We start from the raw sequence: 19,660 nt of genomic DNA on the forward strand, positions 1-19,660 counted from the left end.
CCACCTATCCTTCTTCCGACAAGAATACACAATCACCATACGACACCCATTCCACTACTGCCAGCACTATCTCCACCAATATCGGTACAAGAAGGGTTTGTCGCAAAACCTCAAATTGTTAGGACTACTTCAATGAAGAAATAATTGTGGATGGGTGGTATCAACATGCTTAAAGCTAGGTGGAAAGGATGTGGGGGACTTCTATTCCAAGGGAGGAGGGGCAAGGATGAATCACCCACCTGAATATACTGTTTCACCTTTCCCCTTGCGAAATACAAGTCCCTGTATCTTTTGACACCACCCACTACGAAGTAGTCTCATCACTTTGAATTTTTGCGACGAACCCTTTTTGTGCCGATGATGTTGGAGGAAGTGTTGACAGTAGTGGAATGAGTGTTAGATTGTGCCCGTGTATTCTCGTCGAAAGAAGGATAGGTGATGGTATTGTGGACAGTGGGGTCGACAAACTCGAATATGTGAATATATAAATCACTTACATGGAGGTTGCACTGCTTGGGATCATCCATGTTTAAGTGTGGGGAACGAGACGGGTTTTTTTTTTTTTGAAACTTGAACGAGACGGGGCTTGAGTGTGAGAAATGAGAGGGGTGAGCAGCCCTTTTTATAGCAAAAAAAATGATACGTATTGTTTTAGAGGTTAAACACCATACTTGCATAGGAAAAGTGTGCACCAAATACGCGCAACTCTCCCTCGTCTCCCCGTAAAAAAAAAACTCACTCTCTCCGTCTCTCTTCCCCGAAGCCGTCATGGCTTCCGCTGCCCCCTACCCTCCGGCCGCCGGCACCACCGTCACCAGAGCCAGCAACAGCAAGCCACCGACCGCCGGATCACACGCCAACCTCCTCCCCGCTTCTCCCTCCTCCGCGTCCCGTCTTCACCTCCCCCGCCTGCCCCCGCCACCTCCCCTCTCGTGCAACAACCACGCCCCCGTCCCCGCCACCACCTCCACCGTCTCCAGGAACCCCACCGCCGCCACCCTCTACCCGTCCGAGGACTCCCTCTCCGCCATGTCTCCGCGCGAGCAGACCGCCCTTCTCTCGCGGCAGCGTCACTGGCGCCGCGCCCACGACCTGTTCGACCGCGTGCGCGCGCTCCCAGGCTACGCGCCCAACCCTGTCCACTACAGCGTGCTCCTCCGCCACCTTGCCCGCGCGCGCCGGTGGTCCGAGCTCCGCCGCGTCTGGCTCATGATGTCCCGGGACGACGCCATCCGGCCCTCCAATCCAGCCTACGCCGCCCTCGCCGATGCCCTCGCCAAGGCCGGTTCGGCACAGGAATCCCTCCTGCTTCTCCTGCACATGCGCGCACTGGGTGTTGCCCCCGACGAGATATCCATGAACACCTTCGTCCGTATCCTCAAGAACAGTGGCCGCTACACGGACGCGCTCGTCCTTTTCAATAACTGGTGCATTGGCAGGTTCGATGTTGAATTTCTTCATCTTGGATACAGAGCGGTTGATTTGCACGGACCAATGCAATTCTTGATAGACGACGTGTTTCATGGTAAACTTGATTCTGCTGGTGCATTGGGCATTCAGAAAGTTCCTAGGAAGCCAAAGCTTGTGGAAACCTATAACACGATGATTGATCTTTATGGAAAGGCCGGGAGGCACAAGGATGCGATGGACATGTTTGTGGACATGCTGGCTTATCAGGTTATGCCAGACGTATGCACGTTCAATACAATGATCTACGGATTTGGGTCACGTGGCAGCGTCAAGGAGGCAGAGGCGCTGCTAGCTAACATGGTCGTCAGGGGGGTCACTCCAGATATTAGGACATATAATGTGATGATGACGCTGTTTGCGTCAATGGGGGATGCGGAGGGAGTTTTGAAGTACTACCATCAAATTGGGAGGATTGGGTTATGTGCTGATGCTGTGAGCTATAGGATTGTGCTACAGGTGCTATGTGAGAGGAAGTTGGTGCGTGAAGCAGAAGATGTGATAGAAGGAATTATCAAGTCTGGCACTAGCATCCATGAACAGTCCATACCAGTTGTCATGAAGATGTATATTGATCAGGGATTGCTTGATAAGGCAAATGCATTCTTTGAAATGCATTGCAGAGGCAAGGAGGTCTCATCCAAGAATTTTGCTGCCATCATGGATGCGTATGCAGATAGGTATCTTTGGGAAGAAGCCGAGCATATTTTCCACTGTGATAGAGGGATTGGGGGCAAGAGGGAGATAGTGGAATATAATGTGATGGTCAAGGCTTATGGTTTGGCAGGAAAATATGATAGAGTCATTTCTCTACTTGAGAACATGAAGGGCTCTGGCATCTCACCAGATGAGTGCACTTACAATTCCTTAATTCAGATGTTTTCTGCCGGTGGATTTCCACACAGAGCTAAGAAGCTCTTGCATAAAATGAAGGACACAGGATTTAAACCGGTGTGTGAGACATACTCTGCTGTTATGAGAGCTTATTCTCGCAATTCCTTGGCATCTGAAGCTATAGATCTGTACAGTGAAATGAAGGCCTCAGGTGTCGAACCAAATGTGGTTGTTTATGGTTTGCTGATTAATATGTTTGCGGAGACAGGACAAGTGGAGAAGGCACTGGATTATAGCAACTTGATGGAAGAATCTGGAATCACTCCAAACCATATTGTCTTAACTTCGGTTATCAAGGCCTACAACAAGATCAATTGCTGGAAGGAAGCGCAGGATTTGTATACAAGGATGAGGAACATGGATGGTGGCCCTGATATCATTGCCTCGAATACCATGCTAAACCTGTATGCAAAACTTGGGATGGTCATTGAGGCTAAGGCAATCTTTGACAATTTGAGGAGAAATAATCAGGAAGATGATGTTTCATACATTATCATGATGTTTCTCTACAAGAACATGGGCTTGCTTAACGAGTCCATTAAGATTGCTCATGAATTAGATAATTCAGGCTTACTATCTGACTGTGCTGCATATAATGCTGTTATGGCATGTTATGTGGCCAAGGGCAACTTGAGAGAATGTGCAGAGCTGGTGCAAAAAATGGTGGAAGATAACATCTTTCCAGATGCGTCAACCTTTCAGATGATATTTTCTGTGGTGAATAAAATTAATATTTCATCAGAGGAAGTTTTGCAGTTAGAATCAGCATACAGTGATGGCAGGAGTTCTGCCAAGCATGCTATACTTGCATTCTTGTTTTCCATGGCCGGCATGCATGCTGCTGCATTAAATGTCTGTGAGCAACTTTCAAAGCCTGAGTTGACAATTGATCCATGTGCATACAATGTTGCCTTCAAGGTGTATGCTTCCTGTGGAGAGGTGGATAAAGCTTTCAGTTTGTTCATGCGGATGCATGCTTTAGGGCTAAAACCGGACACTGTTACTTGCATCGATTTGTCAACTTGTTATGGGATATCTGGAATGTCAGAAGGCATGAGAAGGATAAGTGGTCTTCTTGCATACAGAAACAGCGAGTTTAGTAAGTCTTTACATAAAGCACTGGTTTCCTATAGAGAAACTGGAAGCAATGATTTTGCTGCTCAGTTAGTCAACAAATGAGATGTTAAGATAGTTCACCTCGTGTGACCTGGTAAGCTCACAAGGTGATGATGACTTAGTTGTGGACTTCCCAGGTCTAACTTTGTTGTGGTAATGTAATTGATTATTGGAGGTGACACATATTTGCTTCAAGATAAAAAAAGAAGGGGATCAGAAATATTAATGAGATTGATGATTGGAGTTAAGGGGCTGGACACGCCCATGGCTGATGGCTCCATGCTAAGTGTGGACAACTGCCACATGGAAACTGCAGTTCTGTGGATGAAGTCATTCTCAAGTTCATCCGTGTGGTGACTGACGTCATAGAGTCTCTTGTGAAGAGAGTGATTGTGGTTGAGTCTGAAACTGCTATCGAGAAAGGAATGTGAGGATTAGGTTGGAAGAGATCAGGAGGAAGACCACACAGGTTGAGTCCATGTCGGTGACAGTCGAGGAGATGGAGAAATTTGCAGTGGGTACAAATGGTATGCTGGATGAAATCTCATAGGGTTGAAGATATGGTGCCGGAGACCACATGACAGAGGCAGCGCACTGCTGAAAATGAGCAGGAGCTTAATCATGTGAAGAATGACTTTGACTCGCCCAGAACTTATGCCAGCACACTCGTTAATGTCAGAGAAAATCTTCTTCCGCCGGAGAAGCAATTTGAGACAATGGAGAAGATTTTTGACAGGTACTTTCACAAGTCTCATGTTGTTTCTAGTAATTACATCCTGTCTCATGTTGTTTCTAGTATTGTGATAGGTTCATTTTCCTTGCAAAACCCTTATAAGAAAATGGCAGATGAAGGAAGAGTAGAAATAGTTCATTTCAACCTCCCAATTTTGAACAAAGCAGCAGCACTAACCATTCATTCCATAAATTCTGGCATGCATGTTATGATGTGCTTCTATTGTCTTATGATACTTTGACGCATCAGTTTGGTAGACTGGTAATTACCATGATTACCATCTTAACAATATATTCAATCAGCTATGCATCGAACTAGTTTGTAACACGGTCAGCATTAGTATCTTTGAGATGCAAAACAAAAATAGTCTTAGTATATGATGCTAATGTTCTTCTGGGTTTCATCTCCATAAGAGTGGCTGAGTTTTGACGTTGGCTCGCCAAGACTATGACAACCCTCCTCCTTTACCCGGGCTTGGGACCGGCTATGTTGAGACAACATAGGCAGAGTTACCATGAGTTGGTTTCGAGAACTTATGGGTTTCAGCTCTAGCCTATCCCCAACTTGTTTGGGACTAAAGGCTTTGTTGTTGTTGTTGTTGTTGTTGTTGTATATATGATGCTAATGCTGTGTTAGTACTATATATTTAATTTTCTGTTGGCAATTCCAATTTATTTTTTACTAAATGGGCCCTATCTTTTCTATGGACTTTAGGGCACACAACCATATGGTCTGTTATAATTAGCACTTAAATGTCATGCCTAGATTTCTCTCTGTATCACATTTGTTATCAGTTTCTTCCCCCACTTCATTGTCTGTGAGGGATCTGGGTAGAGGTTTGTATGTGCTTTTTTAGAGTTACGTTGGCTATATATATTGCAACCATCGGTTAAAATAGTTAATACTGTTCTATCACTTGACATCTGAGGGAGGCTGTTGCCATATAAAATGTTTCAAGTAGATTCAAATTCAATGCACCGCTCTCCTAAATGCAGCAGTTTTATGCTTCGATCGTGTCCCAACTGTTTTTTGATATTTGTAGTGGTCAACAAGATGCAGATAGACTTGGGTAAGTCTAGAAGTCTGATTTTCTGCTGGTCTGCCTTTGCACAGAAAGAAGCGGAGGTCCAGAAGGACTAACCAGCTCGAGACTGAGAAAGCACAGAAAGAAGTCGAGGTCCAGAAGGCGATGGAGGAAAACTTGAGGCTACGTGCTATGGTCGACAAGAAGGACGTCCACTCGTTCAGCTCCAGGTGATGAGCGAGTGCATGTTCATGGATTTGAACCATCCAAACTGGTGGAAGACAGACACACCAGATAAGAAACCTGCACTTGTCCAACTGATGTCACTTACAGTTATATTGCCGCCGAAAATACATATATCCCTGGATGTCCCGAATAACAGATGGTGATGCAATGTTTTGGGGTCTGTGATTCGTGTCGCGAAACTAAATCGTGAAGTGTTGTTATCTTAGACGTGGTGTGTCGTAATCGCAACCCTGACAAGGCAGTTGTTGTATCTTGAGCGAGTGCAAAGGCTGGACGCATTTGTCCGGTTGGTTTCTTAAGTCCATAAGAGACGACGCAGCACTTTGGGGATGCTTTGTTTGAACTTTGCTGTTCCGTTATCTGTGATAGTGAAACCCGTAGAAATGTATTCCCTCCGTCCCATAATATAAGACGTAAGTCTATTATGGGACGGAGGGAGTATGATCGTAGCTCCATTCATCCTTCCGACCTGAACGGTATAATTCAGCTGCTGTTTTTACTTGGTGCTGTTAAAAATAACCGAAATGTTTTGCATATATAGATAGATTGGTGCATGTTCGCTTCAACTCTCTTGAGCTCGTCTTTCCGTAGCTGTGCCTCCACGCAATGTTTGACCACTTGGGTTGGAGTTAAGGTTGAATCCAGCATTCCTTTGTGCTTTAAGATTGGTGTGGCCCTCGAGGTGTGATGCACAGATGACATCCATATATGACAAAACATTTGAGCTGTTTTCACACTTTCTGTTATAAATTTTATTAGCTTAATGTTGATAATGTAGAAATTGTTTGCTACTCCCTCCGTTCTAAAATAGATGACTCAACTTTATACTAAAGTTAGTACAAAATTGAGTCATCTATTTTGGAACGGAGGGAGTATACAGCATTAACAATAACGAATGTTTTTGTACTCATCTGTTTCATCTATTTAATAGCATTTATGCTACTAAATTAGTGCCATTAAATTCATCATTAAATATATTTCACATCATATACAATTATTATAATAATTGAATTTTGTAGTATTTTTATAAATTTAGCCAAACATAATAGCATTTGGGTTAGAACAAAGTTAATATACAGAGCAATAAAAAGGAAGGGAGTATTTGCATAGGAAAAAATGTGCACGATGGACCTAGCGGGCCCCACCTGCCAGAGGGTCCACAGCGCGGATCACGAACCCCCTGACACCGAATTGAATGTGCCAAACCAAAGCAACAAACCCGAGGAAAAAAGAAATGGAAAATCCAACGCGGCAAGGTATGACGCCACCGGCTGCCATGTCACTACAGGCCGTGGACCTCGTGGCGTGGGCAGCAACTCCCTCTCTCTGCTCCTCCTACTAGTAGACACACCACGTCCACCCCCCCGGAAAAACCCACGCGACCGAGACCAGCAGCAGCACCACCTCCTCCCTCCATCCTGATCCGATCTGACTGAGCCGGCCATGGCGGTTAGGGTTTGGCTCTCCGCCATCCTCCTCGCCTTCCTCCTCGCCGCCTCCCCCTTCGCCCAAGGTAACCGCGCGTCCCCGTTCGTTCCCCTCCCGGTCTCCGCCGCCCAGATCCGCTCCTCTGTCTGGTACTCTCGGGAATTCCGCGGCGGGGCGGCGCTAGATCCGCCGGCTGCGCGCCGATCTGGAGCTAACGTTGGAGCCGATCGGGCTCTGATGGGGTTGGGGATGCGCCGGAGCTGGCTGGTATTTGGAGCGGGCGGGCGGGCTAGATCGGTCCGCTCGCCGGGGTGTAGCGCGCGGCGTAGGTGCGGTGCGGCGGAGTGAGCTCTTGGGTACGGCCGGCTGAGACTCGAGACCAGTTTGGTTGGTGCGGGGTTTGGGGCGAAATTTGAACGAGGACGCTATTTTGAGCGCGCATGTGTGCTATGCTCTATCTGTGGTTGCATGCTGCGGCAGTGAATCTTCGTGGGAATTTAGTAGCATTTTCTGAAATGTTCCGTGTTCTCTATACTGTATGGTTAGCAATTCAGCGGTAGATTGATATGATGGTTTCTCGGTTCTAATTTTTACCATAGTGAAATGTCGTAGCTATGTTGGCGGCCGTTGTTGACGGACAAATTAATTGGTCCCAGCAAGCAGTTTGAATTTGCAATTTATTTTACTCTTTTTTGAATAGGAGATCGAACTTAGTAGCTTGAGTGCTCTCACGTGGTGTTCTGTTTTTACCAAGCATGGATGCTCCCAAGTCATTTTCCTTTCATGTTTCATCTAGACTGATTGATATGTTAATTCTGTTCCTACAGTTGCTAGAGCTCAGTCTGAGGAAGATGCTGCTATGCAAGAAGTTGTTGATGGGGCTGATCTAGGATATGTGGGTGATGATACTCCGGTTTCCAGTGAAGAGCCTTTAAGCCCTGCTCCTGGTGTGGAGACTGTTTGCGTCTTCCCCAAAAACGCTGGGAAAAGTAAGTTCTATTGTGCAATTTTGTGAAGCCTCTTCTTTCATGATCAGTCATAAGAATTATATCACCATCTCTAAGCAACTGGAATTATGTGTCTTGATATTAAATATGATATGACCATGTATGTTTGCCACTCATTTTACTTTCAGAAGATCATAAACTTGTTACTTTTATTGAGCTGAAAAGATTCCATGAATATAAGTAGAGTTTGGTATGTATTTACTATTTACATACTAAAATATGAATTACTTCTAGAGCAACCATTTATGTTGAAAATTTGTATCCCATCTTTCTTGAGTTCAGTAATCAATAATATGTCCCATCTTTTTATTTGGTTGCAGTTGTACCAGCAGGTGAAGAAACTGAGCTTTTGGTTGGCCTGCAAAATGAGGGTAACTAATGCTGTTTTCTCCAACTTACGGTTATTTTCTCTAGCACCTACATTCACTACTAGGCTTGGATTGTGGTGTGCTTGGGACTACTCAGTGGAGGTTCTCTTTCTTTTATGCACATGTGTGCTGCCAGTTGTTTTTTGCTTTATGTCAACTTACTGCAAATTCATCTACATTTGGTTGGTATGCAATGTATGAGATTGTTTGAGTAGTTCAGTACTTCAGTTCTCTGTCATTCTTGCTTGTATGTTTCTACAAAGCCACTCTTACGTAAACTGCATATTTTTGATAGAAACACAATTTTCTGCACTGAATATTTCATTTCCATGCTAGTTCCTGTTGACCGGGCTCACACTTGTATATTGTGTTTACAGGTGAATCAACTTTGAATGTTGTTGCTGTCCATTCAACCTTGCATCTTCCTTATGATCACAAAATGTATGGACAAAACCTTACAGTTCAGGTGAGGAAACATATGGTTTTGTTGCTTGCTGAGTTATGTTCTATGCTAGCTGAAGTAACTGAAACTCTCATTTGTCAATTATGGACCATCTTAACTGTCCTACTCAGTCATCATTTACTTAATTCTGATTGCTCGAGAACTTGTTTTTACCTTCAGAAGTCTGAGAAATAATTATAGCCCTGGATTGGATGGGTGTGACCCCTAGTGGAGTAGGTGTAGGGTGTGTGAAGTGGAAGGAGCTACTGGTCAACATGTGGGCAGGGTGCAGGGTAGCAAGGGTTCTAGAAATGTTTGAATCCTACTATGATTTGGCAATCTCATTTCTGAAACTATTAACATGGCATTAGTTGAGTGAGTGGACATAAAGTGATCGCCATGTGTTTATACTTTACTGAGCCAAGCATGTTTTTAAACAGTCAGACCAATTCTACAATGTTGAAGATTTCATGTCTTCTTTCTTGCAGAGTTTCTACAACGCGTCAGTTCCTGTCTCTGTGCAAGCAACCTTTCCCTATACATTTGCCGTGAGCAAATTCTTGCAGGTTTCAATTCTCAAGCTTACTATTTTCTTTACCTTTGGAACAACTAAAGACTGAAGATGCCTCTCATAAAAAGAGAAGATGCTCATTTCTTACTTCTGGAAGGTCTGATGCTTGTCCCCTTGCAGCCTGGAGCATATGATCTTGTTGGTTACATTGTGTACGAGATTGATCAGCACCCTTACCAGAACGTATTCTACAATGGCACCATTGAGGTTGTTGAGGTCGGAGGGTTACTGAGTGTTGAATCTGTGTTCCTTATTACCCTTGGAATTGCACTTCTTGGTCTCCTAGGATTGTGGGCTTATGGTCAAGTGCAACAGCTCTCGAAGGTAATCCTCTATTTGACAGTGATATGCTATGCTGAACTCTTGAGATTGTTCATTTGCATTCCCCCACTATGTTTCTGTAGTGCCATTAGTTTTTTTTTTTCATTTTCTTCTGGAAATATGAGATATCCATTGTGGAATCATCTGAACAGCTAATCCAGGCTACTTCCTGGTGACTGTTTAGGAGTCCCTAAGACCCTGTAGCTGATATAGCAGGATCGCATGCTTTGAGATGCATAATTGGTATTTAGCACTCATCTCAGTGTTGTGTATTTATTCTATACTTGTTTATGTGATGTAGAAAACAAAGAAAGGCCCCAAGGTGGAACTCGGAACTGGAACAACTGACGCCAACATGGACGAGTGGCTGGAGGTATCATTCGACCTCCACCAATATATCTTTATTCAGCTGAGTCTGGTGCCGAAGCTTATTGATATGACACCATTCTGTTCTGCCTTGCAGGGTACCGCGTTTGCAAAGGACAAGGCCAAGAAAAACAAATAGATTTGAGGTTGATGGGCCTAGCTAGACATTTCAGGATCTAGAATGAGACAAATCGAGGGTAGCCCTTCACAAGTAACCTGGATAGATGAGAGAGCAGAGGTGTTTGAACTAGTCTCGTGGCTGCACACCATTTTCGACCTTGCTGTGTACTTTACAGATAGTTTTCCTTGAAACACAATTTTGTTGAAGGTATATGTTATCTATGGGATTTCTGATCTTTGATCCTAGAGCTGCGTGGTTTGGCATACACTTATGGCATTAGCCAAAGTATGTTTGGAGGTCAGCATACTTGTTTCTTCTTTGTTCATCTTCTCATTCTTATAGAACGGTATTGGCCAGCCGGTGTAGATATCTTCATACTCGAACTTTAAAGCCTGTCCTTGTTTAATGAATTTTTAAACCCTCGGCAAGTCTTTAGCAAACTAGTACTATACAGCGTTTATTTTGAACTTTGATTCAATGCAATCTCTTCAATGCCTGGCCACGGCTCTCAGAGTACAGGCAAGACCTCTCACAGAGGGAGTATCCCAAGTTCCCAACTTACCTTGCAGAGGTCAAAAAAAGAAACAAGGGGAGTTGTATCTCCCTCGATGATTCTGCAAGCCGTGGCAGGAGCCAATCGGAAACTTCCGTTCCTGCCTCGCCGCCTGTGCCATCTTGCTGCAGCTCGGTAACCCTCTATTGGAGTTCCCTTTATCGGAGATGATTTATATGGAAACTGCTGGAGATGCTCTTAGGTGGAAACATGGTTGTTCGTCTGACGGAGTATTTTCCAAAATAAGAAGACCACATAGAAAACTCTGAATCCAAGGAACAGAGAAGCATGAAGTATGAATGCTAGCTAGCTTGACATCGCCTGCTATCATCGTTAGAATAGGATCCAGTGTTGGGAACAAATTGACGGTTGCTTGCTTCTATAAGCTATTCAGATGTTTGTTACCGCTTGCAAACTAAATCCGAAAGATATCCGTGGAAAAAGTTGATATGAAATTGAAGCAGAATCATACCAAGCTATCCAGTTGGTGCACTAGCAGGAAACCCGCTGGAGATGCTCGAATTTGAAACATCCCCTACGGGGCAAAAACCTGCTAGCAGTGGATAACACTTCAAGATAACTACTTATTACAAACAAAGCATGACACAAATCACACCAAAGGAGGTAACCAGCACTACGCTTCCATGAGCAGCAATGGACCGCCATCACCTGGCTTCGCATGACCATCGGCACGATCCTTTGAACTTCAAAGTTCGAAGGTTCAAACGTACTGCACCAGTTTGTGATGCCAAATCCCAAATTGCACGCCTCAGTAATAGTTGTAGCTTGGAATGAATCGCCGGCGCTATGGAAAGGGACATTACCACTGAGAAAAAAAAAGACAAGATGTTTGAAGGATCAGTAGTCAATCGGGTGAGCTGGTATAGCTAAATGGTAGTACTACAGAAATACTAGCAGCATCGTTCAATCCACGACATATTTGTGATAATTGTGTCACATTTCAAAGCAAGTAGGTAATTAGTTAGAGAATTAGTTAGTGAGGACGTACTCCTTCTATAGAAAAATATAAGACATTTTAAATCACTATTTTAATGATCTAAGACGTCTTATATTTATTTACAGAAGGAGTAGCAGGTAGCTATACGTGCTTCAAGAATTAGATCAGCAGTAGTACTAGATCGAGTTATTTACTCCCTCCAGTCCTTTTTAGTTTGCATATTAGATTTGTCTGAAGTCAAGCCTCGTAAAGTTTGACCAACTTTATAGAAAAAATACCAACATTCACAATGTGAAATCAATACTAATAGATGCGTCATGACTTAAAGTTTCATGTTGTATAACTTTATCATGGTAGATGTTGATATTTTTTTTATATATATATATATGATCAAACTTTGTAAAGTTTGACTTCAGACAATTTTTATATGCAGAGTAAAAAGGACCGGAGGCAGTACCTTATTCAAGTTGAGTGTGGGGTTGTTGGGATTCATCTGGACCGCTTTACGGAATGCAGCCTCCCTGGCCTCCATCTCCTCCGGCTGAGCCTCGTAACATTCCAGATCGATAATTACCTGCTGAAGCGAACAGAGGTTCTCCAAGCCCAAGTCAAAATAGCCAGACTGATGCATGGTATCCCGCGCTCCGATATGCAGCTCCAGGATCCGGAGCTTCGCATGGCTCCAGATGCAAAAACCACCTCCGCATTGTGAGCATATCTCAACTCTGTTAGACACCTGAATGGGTAGCTAACAGCATCGATGACGGGCCATCCTTGTCTCTGCCGACGTGTGGCTCCGAACACACTCATGTCGAGATGACGGAGGGATGGTATGCAACCTAGGACATGAAGGTCTTCCTCCCCCAGTGTGTACAAGGAGATCACAAGGTGCGACAGAGAGGAGAGCGAGGACATCCATCTTGGCACTAAAGAGGCCATATTATCCTCTGCTATGACGCGCTGAAGCTGTTGAGGCCCCGACAACAATAAAGTTCCACATCCAGACTCCGGGCCAATATCCAACCACTCACTCTCAAGGTTTGGAGGTTGATGAGCTTGGACAGACACTGGCGGAAGGGCTCCTCAAAACTCTTGTCCCATTCAATGACTTTCATATCAAGGCACCTCAACTCGGCCAGCCCGGACAGATCAAGCAGGACAGATGGGGACATGACAATCACCGACTTCAACTCTTGTAGAGGTTTCAGATTCTCGGATCCATATGGTACTCTTATCCAAGTATTAACACGCAGATAGACCAGCTGGCACAGTTGTTCAAAAGTTGATGGCAGCTCCTCTATTTCAGTATCACCTATGTCGAGTACCTGCAAAAGCCGGAGATTTGCAATCTCTCTCGGGATCTCCGTGATGTAGGTGAAGGAAATATGCCCTAGAGGCAATAATAAAGTTATTATTTATTTCCTTATATCATGATAAATGTTTATTATTCATGCTAGAATTGTATTAACCGGAAACATAATACATGTGTGAATACATAGACAAACTTAGTGTCACTAGTATGCCTCTACTTGACTAGCTCGTTAATCAAAGATGGTTATGTTTCCTAACCATGAACAAAGTGTTGTTATTTGATTAACGAGGTCACATCATTAGTTGAATGATCTGATTGACATGACCCATTCCATTAGCTTAGCACCCGATCGTTTAGTATGTTGCTATTGCTTTCTTCATGACTTATACATGTTCCTATGACTATGAGATTATGCCAAGGAGTCTGGATGAAGGAGTTCATATCCGATCTAGGTGTCATACCTAGTGCATCGGGTCCAATGAAAATCTTTTGTGACAATACTGGTGCAATTGCCTTGGCAAAGGAATCCAGATTTCACAAGAGAACCAAGCACATCAAGAGACGCTTCAATTCCATCCGGGATCTAGTCCAGGTGGGAGACATAGAGATTTGCAAGATACATACGGATCTGAATGTAGCAGACCCGTTGACTAAGCCTCTTCCACGAGCAAAACATGATCAGCACCAAGGCTCCATGGGTGTTAGAATCATTACTGTGTAATCTAGATTATTGACTCTAGTGCAAGTGGGAGACTGAAGGAAATATGCCCTAGAGGCAATAATAAAGTTATTATTTATTTCCTTATATCATGATAAATGTTTATTATTCATGCTAGAATTGTATTAACCGGAAACATAATACATGTGTGAATACATAGACAAATAGAGTGTCACTAGTATGCCTCTACTTGACTAGCTCGTTAATCAAAGATGGTTATGTTTCCTAACCATGAACAAAGAGTTGTTATTTGATTAACGAGGTCACATCATTAGTTGAATGATCTGATTGACATGACCCATTCCATTAGCTTAGCACCCGATCATTTAGTATGTTGCTATTGCTTTCTTCATGACTTATACATGTTCCTATGACTATGAGATTATGCAACTCCCGTTTGCCAGAGGAACACTTTGTGTGCTACCAAATCACAACAACGTGTGCAGGTGTCTCCAAAGGTACATGTTGGGTTGGCGTATTTGAGATTAGGATTCATGATGTCGAGAGGAGCCCTCTCGGTAACTTCAGGTGTCTCCAATTGGGTAAAGGTGCTCTACAGGTGTCTCCAAAGGTACATGTTGGCGTATTTCGAGATTAGGATTTGTCACTCCGATTGTCGGAGAGGTATCTCTGGGCCCTCTCGGTAATGCACATCACATAAGCCTTGCAAGCATTGCAACTAATGAGTTAGTTGTGAGATGATGTATTACGGAACGAGTAAAGAGACTTGCCGGTAACGAGATTGAACTAGGTATTGGATACCGACGATCGAATCTCGGGCAAGTAACATACCGAATGACAAAGGGAACAACGTATGTTGTTATGCGGTCTGACCGATAAAAGATCTTCGTAGAATATGTAGGAGCCAATATGGCATCCAGGTTCCGCTATTGGTTATTGACCGGAGACGTGTCTCGGTCATGTCTACATTGTTCTCGAACCCGTAGGGTCCGCACGCTTAAGGTTTCGATGACAGTTATATTATGAGTTTATGCATTTTGATGTACCGAAGTTTGTTCGGAGTCCCGGATGTGATCACGGACATGACGAGGAGTCTCGAAATGGTCGAGACATAAAGATTGATATATTGGAAGCCTATATTTGGATATCGGAAGTGTTCCGGGTGAAATCGGGATTTTACCGGAGTACCGGGAGGTTACCGGAACCCCCCGGGAGGTACATGGGCCTTAGTGGGCTTTAGTGGAAGAGGAGAAGGGTGCCCAGGGATGGGCCGCGCGCCTCCCCCCCTAGTCCAATTAGGACAAGGAGAGGGGGCCGCCCCCCCTTCCTTCTCTCTCTCCTCTTTCCCCCTCGAATCCTATTCCAACTAGGAATTGGGGGGGGGAAGTCCTACTCCCGGAGGAGTAGGACTCTCCGCGCGCCCTCCTCCTGGCCGGCCGCACCCCCCCTTTGATCCTTTATATACGGGGGCAGGGGGCACCCCTAGACACACAAGTTGATCCAGGTGATCATATTCTTAGCCGTGTGCGGTGCCCCCTTCCACCATAGACCTTGATAATATTGTAGCAGTGCTTAGGCGAAGCCCTGCGACGGTAGAACATCAAGATCGTCACCACGCCGTCGTGCTGACGGAACTCCTCCCCGACGCTTTGCTGGATCGGAGCCCGGGGATCGTCATCGAGCTGTACGTGTGCTAAGAACTCGGAGGTGCCGGAGTAACGGTGCTTGGATCGGTCGGATCGGGAAGACGTACGACTACTTCCTCTACGTTGCGTCAACGCTTCCGCAGTCGGTCTGCGTGGGTACGTAGACAACACTCTCCCCTCTCGTTGCTATGCATCACCATGATCTTGCGTGTGCGTAGGAAATTTTTTGAAATTACTACGTTCCCCAACAGTGGCATCCGAGCCTAGGTTTTATGGTTTGATGTATATGCACGAGTAGAACACAAGTGAGTTGTGGGCGATATAATTCATACTGCCTACCAGCATGTCATACTTTGGTTCGGCGGTATTGTTGGACGAGACGACCCGGACCGACATTACGCGTACGCTTACGCGAGACCGGTTCCCCGACGTGCTTTGCACATAGGTGGCTTGCGGGCGACAGTCTCTCCAACTTTAGTTGAACCAAGTGTGGCTACACCCGGTCCTTGATAAGGTCAAAACAACACTAACTTGCTAACTATCGTTGTGGTTTTGATGCGTAGGTAATAACGGTTCTTGCTCAGCCCGTAGCAGCCACGTAAAACTTGAAACAACAAAGTAGAGGACGTCTAACTTGTTTTTGCAGGGCATGTTGTGATGTGATATGGTCAAGGCATGATGCTAATTTTATTGTATGAGATGATCATGTTTTGTAACTGAGTTATCGGCAACTGGCAGGAGCCGTATGGTTGTCGCTTTATTGTATGCAATGCAATCGCCCTATAATGTTTTACTTTATCACTAAGCGGTAGCAATAGTCGTAGAAGCATAAGTTGGCGAGACGACAACGATGCTACGATGGAGATCAATGTGTCTTGTCGGTGACGATGGTGATCATGACGGTGCTTCGGAGATGGAGATCACAAGCACAAGATGATGATGGCCATATCATATCACTTATATTTTTACATGTGATGTTTATCTTTTATGCATCTTATCTTGCTTTGATTGACAGTAGCATTATAAGATGATCTCTCACTAAATTATCAAGGTATAAGTGTTCTCCCTGAGTATGCACCGTTGCGAAAGTTCTTCGTGCTGAGACACCACGTGATGATCGGGTGTGATAGGCTCTACGTTCAAATACAACGGGTGCAAAACAGTTGCACACAGAATACTCAGGTTAAACTTGACGAGCCTAGCATATGCAGATATGGCCTCGGAACACGGAGACCGAAAGGTCGAGCGTGAATCATATAGTAGATATGATCAACATAAACGATGTTCACCATTGAAAACTACTCCATCTCACGTGATGATCGGTTATGGTTTAGTTGATTTGGATCACGTGATCACTTAGAGATTAGAGGGATGTCTATCTAAGTGGGAGTTCTTAAGTAATATGATTAATTGAACTTAAATTTATCATGAACTTAGTACCTGATAGTATCTTGCTTGTTTATGTTTGATTGTAGATAGATGGCCCGTGCTGTTGTTTCGTTGAATTTTAATGCGTTCCTTGAGAAAGCTAAGTTGAAAGATGATGGTAGCAATTACACGGGCTGGGTCCGTAACTTGAGGATTATCCTCATTGCTGCACAGAAGAATTACGTCCTGGAAGCACCGCTAGGTGCCAGGCCTGCTGCTGGAGCAACACCAGATGTTATGAACGTCTGGCAGAGCAAAGCTGATGACTACTCGATAGTTCAGTGCGCCATGCTTTACGGCTTAGAATCGGGACTTCAACGACGTTTTGAACGTCATGGAGCATATGAGATGTTCCAGGAGTTGAAGTTAATATTTCAAGCAAATACCCGGATTGAGAGATATGAAGTCTCCAATAAGTTCTATAGCTGCAAGATGGAGGAGAACAGTTCTGTCAGTGAGCATATACTCAAAATGTCTGGGTATAATAATCACTTGATTCAATTGGGAGTTAATCTTCCAGATGATTGCGTCATTGACAGAATTCTCCAATCACTGCCACCAAGCTACAAGAGCTTCGTGATGAACTATAATATGCAAGGGATGAATAAGACTATTCCCGAGCTCTTCGCAATGCTAAAAGCTGCGGAGGTAGAAATCAAGAAGGAGCATCAAGTGTTGATGGTCAACAAGACCACTAGTTTCAAGAAAAAGGGCAAAGGGAAGAAGAAGGGGAACTTCAAAAAGAACAGCAAGCAAGTTGCTACTCAAGAGAAGAAACCCAAACCTGGACCTAAGCCTGAAACTGAGTGCTTCTACTGCAAGCAGACTGGTCACTGGAAGCGGAACTGCCCCAAGTATTTGGCGGATAAGAAGGATGGCAAGGTGAACAAAGGTATATGTGATATACGTGTTATTGATGTGTACCTTACTAATGCTCGCAGTAGCACCTGGGTATTTGATACTGGTTCTGTTGCTAATATTTGCAACTCGAAACAGGGACTACGGATTAAGCGAAGATTGGCTAAGGACGAGGTGACGATGCGCGTGGGAAATGGTTCCAAAGTCGATGTGATCGCAGTCGGCACGCTACCTCTACATCTACCTTCGGGATTATTATTAGACCTAAATAATTGTTATTTGGTGCCAGGGTTAAGCATGAACATTATATCTAGATCTTGTTTGATGCGAGACGGTTATTCATTTAAATCAGAGAATAATGGTTATTCTATTTACATGAGTAATATCTTTTATGGTCATGCACCCTTAAAGAGTGGTCTATTCTTATTAAATCTCAATAGTAGTGACACACATATTCATAGTGTTGAAACCAAAAGATGCAGAATTGATAATGATAGTGCAACTTATTTGTGGCACTGCCGTTTAGGTCATATCGGTATAAAGCGCATGAAGAAACTCCATACTGATGGGCTTTTGGAACCACTTGATTATGAATCACTTGGTACTTGCGAACCGTGCCTTATGGGTAAGATGACAAAAACACCGTTCTCCGGTACTATGGAGAGAGCAACAGATTTGTTGGAAATCATACATACAGATGTATGTGGTCCGATGAATGTTGAGGCTCGTGGCGGATATCGTTATATTCTCACCTTCACAGATGACTTAAGCAGATATGGGTATATCTACTTAATGAAACACAAGTCTGAAACATTTGAAAAGTTCAAAGAATTTCAGAGTGAAGTTGAAAATCATCGTAACAAGAAAATAAAATTCCTACGATCTGATCGTGGAGGAGAATATTTGAGTTACGAGTTTGGTGTACATTTGAAACAATGTGGAATAGTTTCGCAACTCACGCCACCGGGAACACCACAGCGTAATGGTGTGTCCGAACGTCGTAATCGTACTTTACTAGATATGGTGCGATCTATGATGTCTCTTACTGATTTACCGCTATCATTTTGGGGATACGCTCTAGAGACGGCCGCATTCACGTTAAATAGGGCACCATCAAAATCCGTTGAGACGACGCCTTATGAACTGTGGTTTGGCAAGAAACCAAAGTTGTCGTTTCTGAAAGTTTGGGGCTGTGATGCTTATGTGAAGAAACTTCAACCTGATAAGATCGAAACCAAATCGGAAAAATGTGTCTTCATAGGATATCCAAAGGAAACTATTGGATACACCTTCTATCACAGATCCGAAGGCAAGACTTTTGTTGCTAAATTCGGAAACTTTCTAGAGAAGGAGTTTCTCTCGAAAGAAGTGAGTATGAGGAAAGTAGAACTTGACGAGGTAACTGTACCTACTCCCGTATTGGAAAGTAATACATCACAGAAACCTGTTTCTGTGACACCTACACCAATTAGTGAGGAAGCAAATGATAATGATCATGAAACTTCAGAACAAGATACTACTGAACCTCGTAGATCAACCAGAGTGAGATCCGCGCTAGAGTGGTACGGTAATCCTGTTCTGGAAGTCATGCTACTAGATCATGATGAACCTACGAACTATGAAGAAGCGATGGTGAGCCCAGATTCCGCAAAATGGCTTGAAGCCATGAAACCTGAGATGGGATCCATGTATGAGAACAAAGTATGGACTTTGGTTGACTTGCCCACTGATCGGCAAGCAATTGAGAATAAATGGATCTTCAAGAAGAAGACTGACGCTGACGGTAATATTACTGTCTACAAAGCTCGACTTGTCGCAAAAGGTTTTCGGCAAGTTCAAGGGATTGACTACGATGAGACCTTCTCACCCGTAGCGATGCTTAAGTCTGTCCGAATCATGTTAGCAATTGCCGCATTTTATGATTATGAAATTTGGCAGATGGATGTCAAAACTGCATTCCTGAATGGATTTCTGGAAGAAGAGTTGTATATGATGCAACCAGAAGGTTTTGTCAATCCAAAGGGAGCTAACAAAATGTGCAAGCCCGGCGATCCATTTATGGACTGGTGCAAGCCTCTCGGAGTTGGAATAAACGCTTTGATAGTGTGATCAAAGCATTTGG

The 19,660-nt window shown here is 44.0% G+C and overlaps 2 protein-coding genes across 3 annotated transcripts; both read left to right on the top strand.

Annotated features, from left to right (window-relative positions):
• The first annotated feature begins 700 nt into the window (after positions 1-700).
• LOC125524543 (pentatricopeptide repeat-containing protein At1g73710) lies at positions 701-5,801 on the top strand. 2 transcript variants are annotated; one of them, XM_048689580.1, is made up of 2 exons: positions 701-4,213; positions 5,253-5,801. In XM_048689580.1, exon 1 carries the CDS (start codon positions 769-771, stop codon positions 3,538-3,540), a length of 2,772 nt encoding a protein of 923 aa, XP_048545537.1. In that variant the 5' UTR covers positions 701-768; the 3' UTR covers positions 3,541-4,213; positions 5,253-5,801. The 2 variants fall into 2 exon arrangements, with proteins under 2 accessions (XP_048545537.1, XP_048545536.1); XM_048689579.1 differs by having other exon boundaries at positions 5,324-5,801.
• A 1,001-nt stretch (positions 5,802-6,802) lies between these two features.
• Positions 6,803-10,349, top strand: LOC125524544 (translocon-associated protein subunit alpha). Its single transcript, XM_048689582.1, has 8 exons — positions 6,803-6,993; positions 7,736-7,897; positions 8,236-8,286; positions 8,661-8,749; positions 9,214-9,291; positions 9,417-9,620; positions 9,919-9,990; positions 10,081-10,349. The coding sequence occupies exons 1-8, from the start codon at positions 6,924-6,926 to the stop codon at positions 10,120-10,122; spliced, it is 768 nt and encodes a 255-aa protein (XP_048545539.1). The 5' UTR covers positions 6,803-6,923; the 3' UTR covers positions 10,123-10,349.
• The last annotated feature ends 9,311 nt before the right edge of the window (positions 10,350-19,660 follow it).

The sequence above is a fragment of the Triticum urartu genome, chromosome 7 (genome assembly GCF_003073215.2).
Source record: "Triticum urartu cultivar G1812 chromosome 7, Tu2.1, whole genome shotgun sequence".
Classification (NCBI taxonomy): Eukaryota; Viridiplantae; Streptophyta; class Magnoliopsida; order Poales; family Poaceae; genus Triticum; species Triticum urartu.

Excerpts from the sequence above, each read along its gene's own strand:
- LOC125524543 (XM_048689580.1), top strand. The coding sequence starts at position 769 with ATGGCTTCCGCTGCCCCCTACCCTCCGGCCGCCGGCACCACCGTCACC.
- LOC125524544 (XM_048689582.1), top strand. The coding sequence starts at position 6,924 with ATGGCGGTTAGGGTTTGGCTCTCCGCCATCCTCCTCGCCTTCCTCCTC. Across the intron at positions 9,292-9,416 it reads CCGTGAGCAAATTCTTGCAG|CCTGGAGCATATGATCTTGT; the intron begins GTTTCAATTCTC and ends GTCCCCTTGCAG. Across the intron at positions 9,621-9,918 it reads AAGTGCAACAGCTCTCGAAG|AAAACAAAGAAAGGCCCCAA; the intron begins GTAATCCTCTAT and ends TATGTGATGTAG.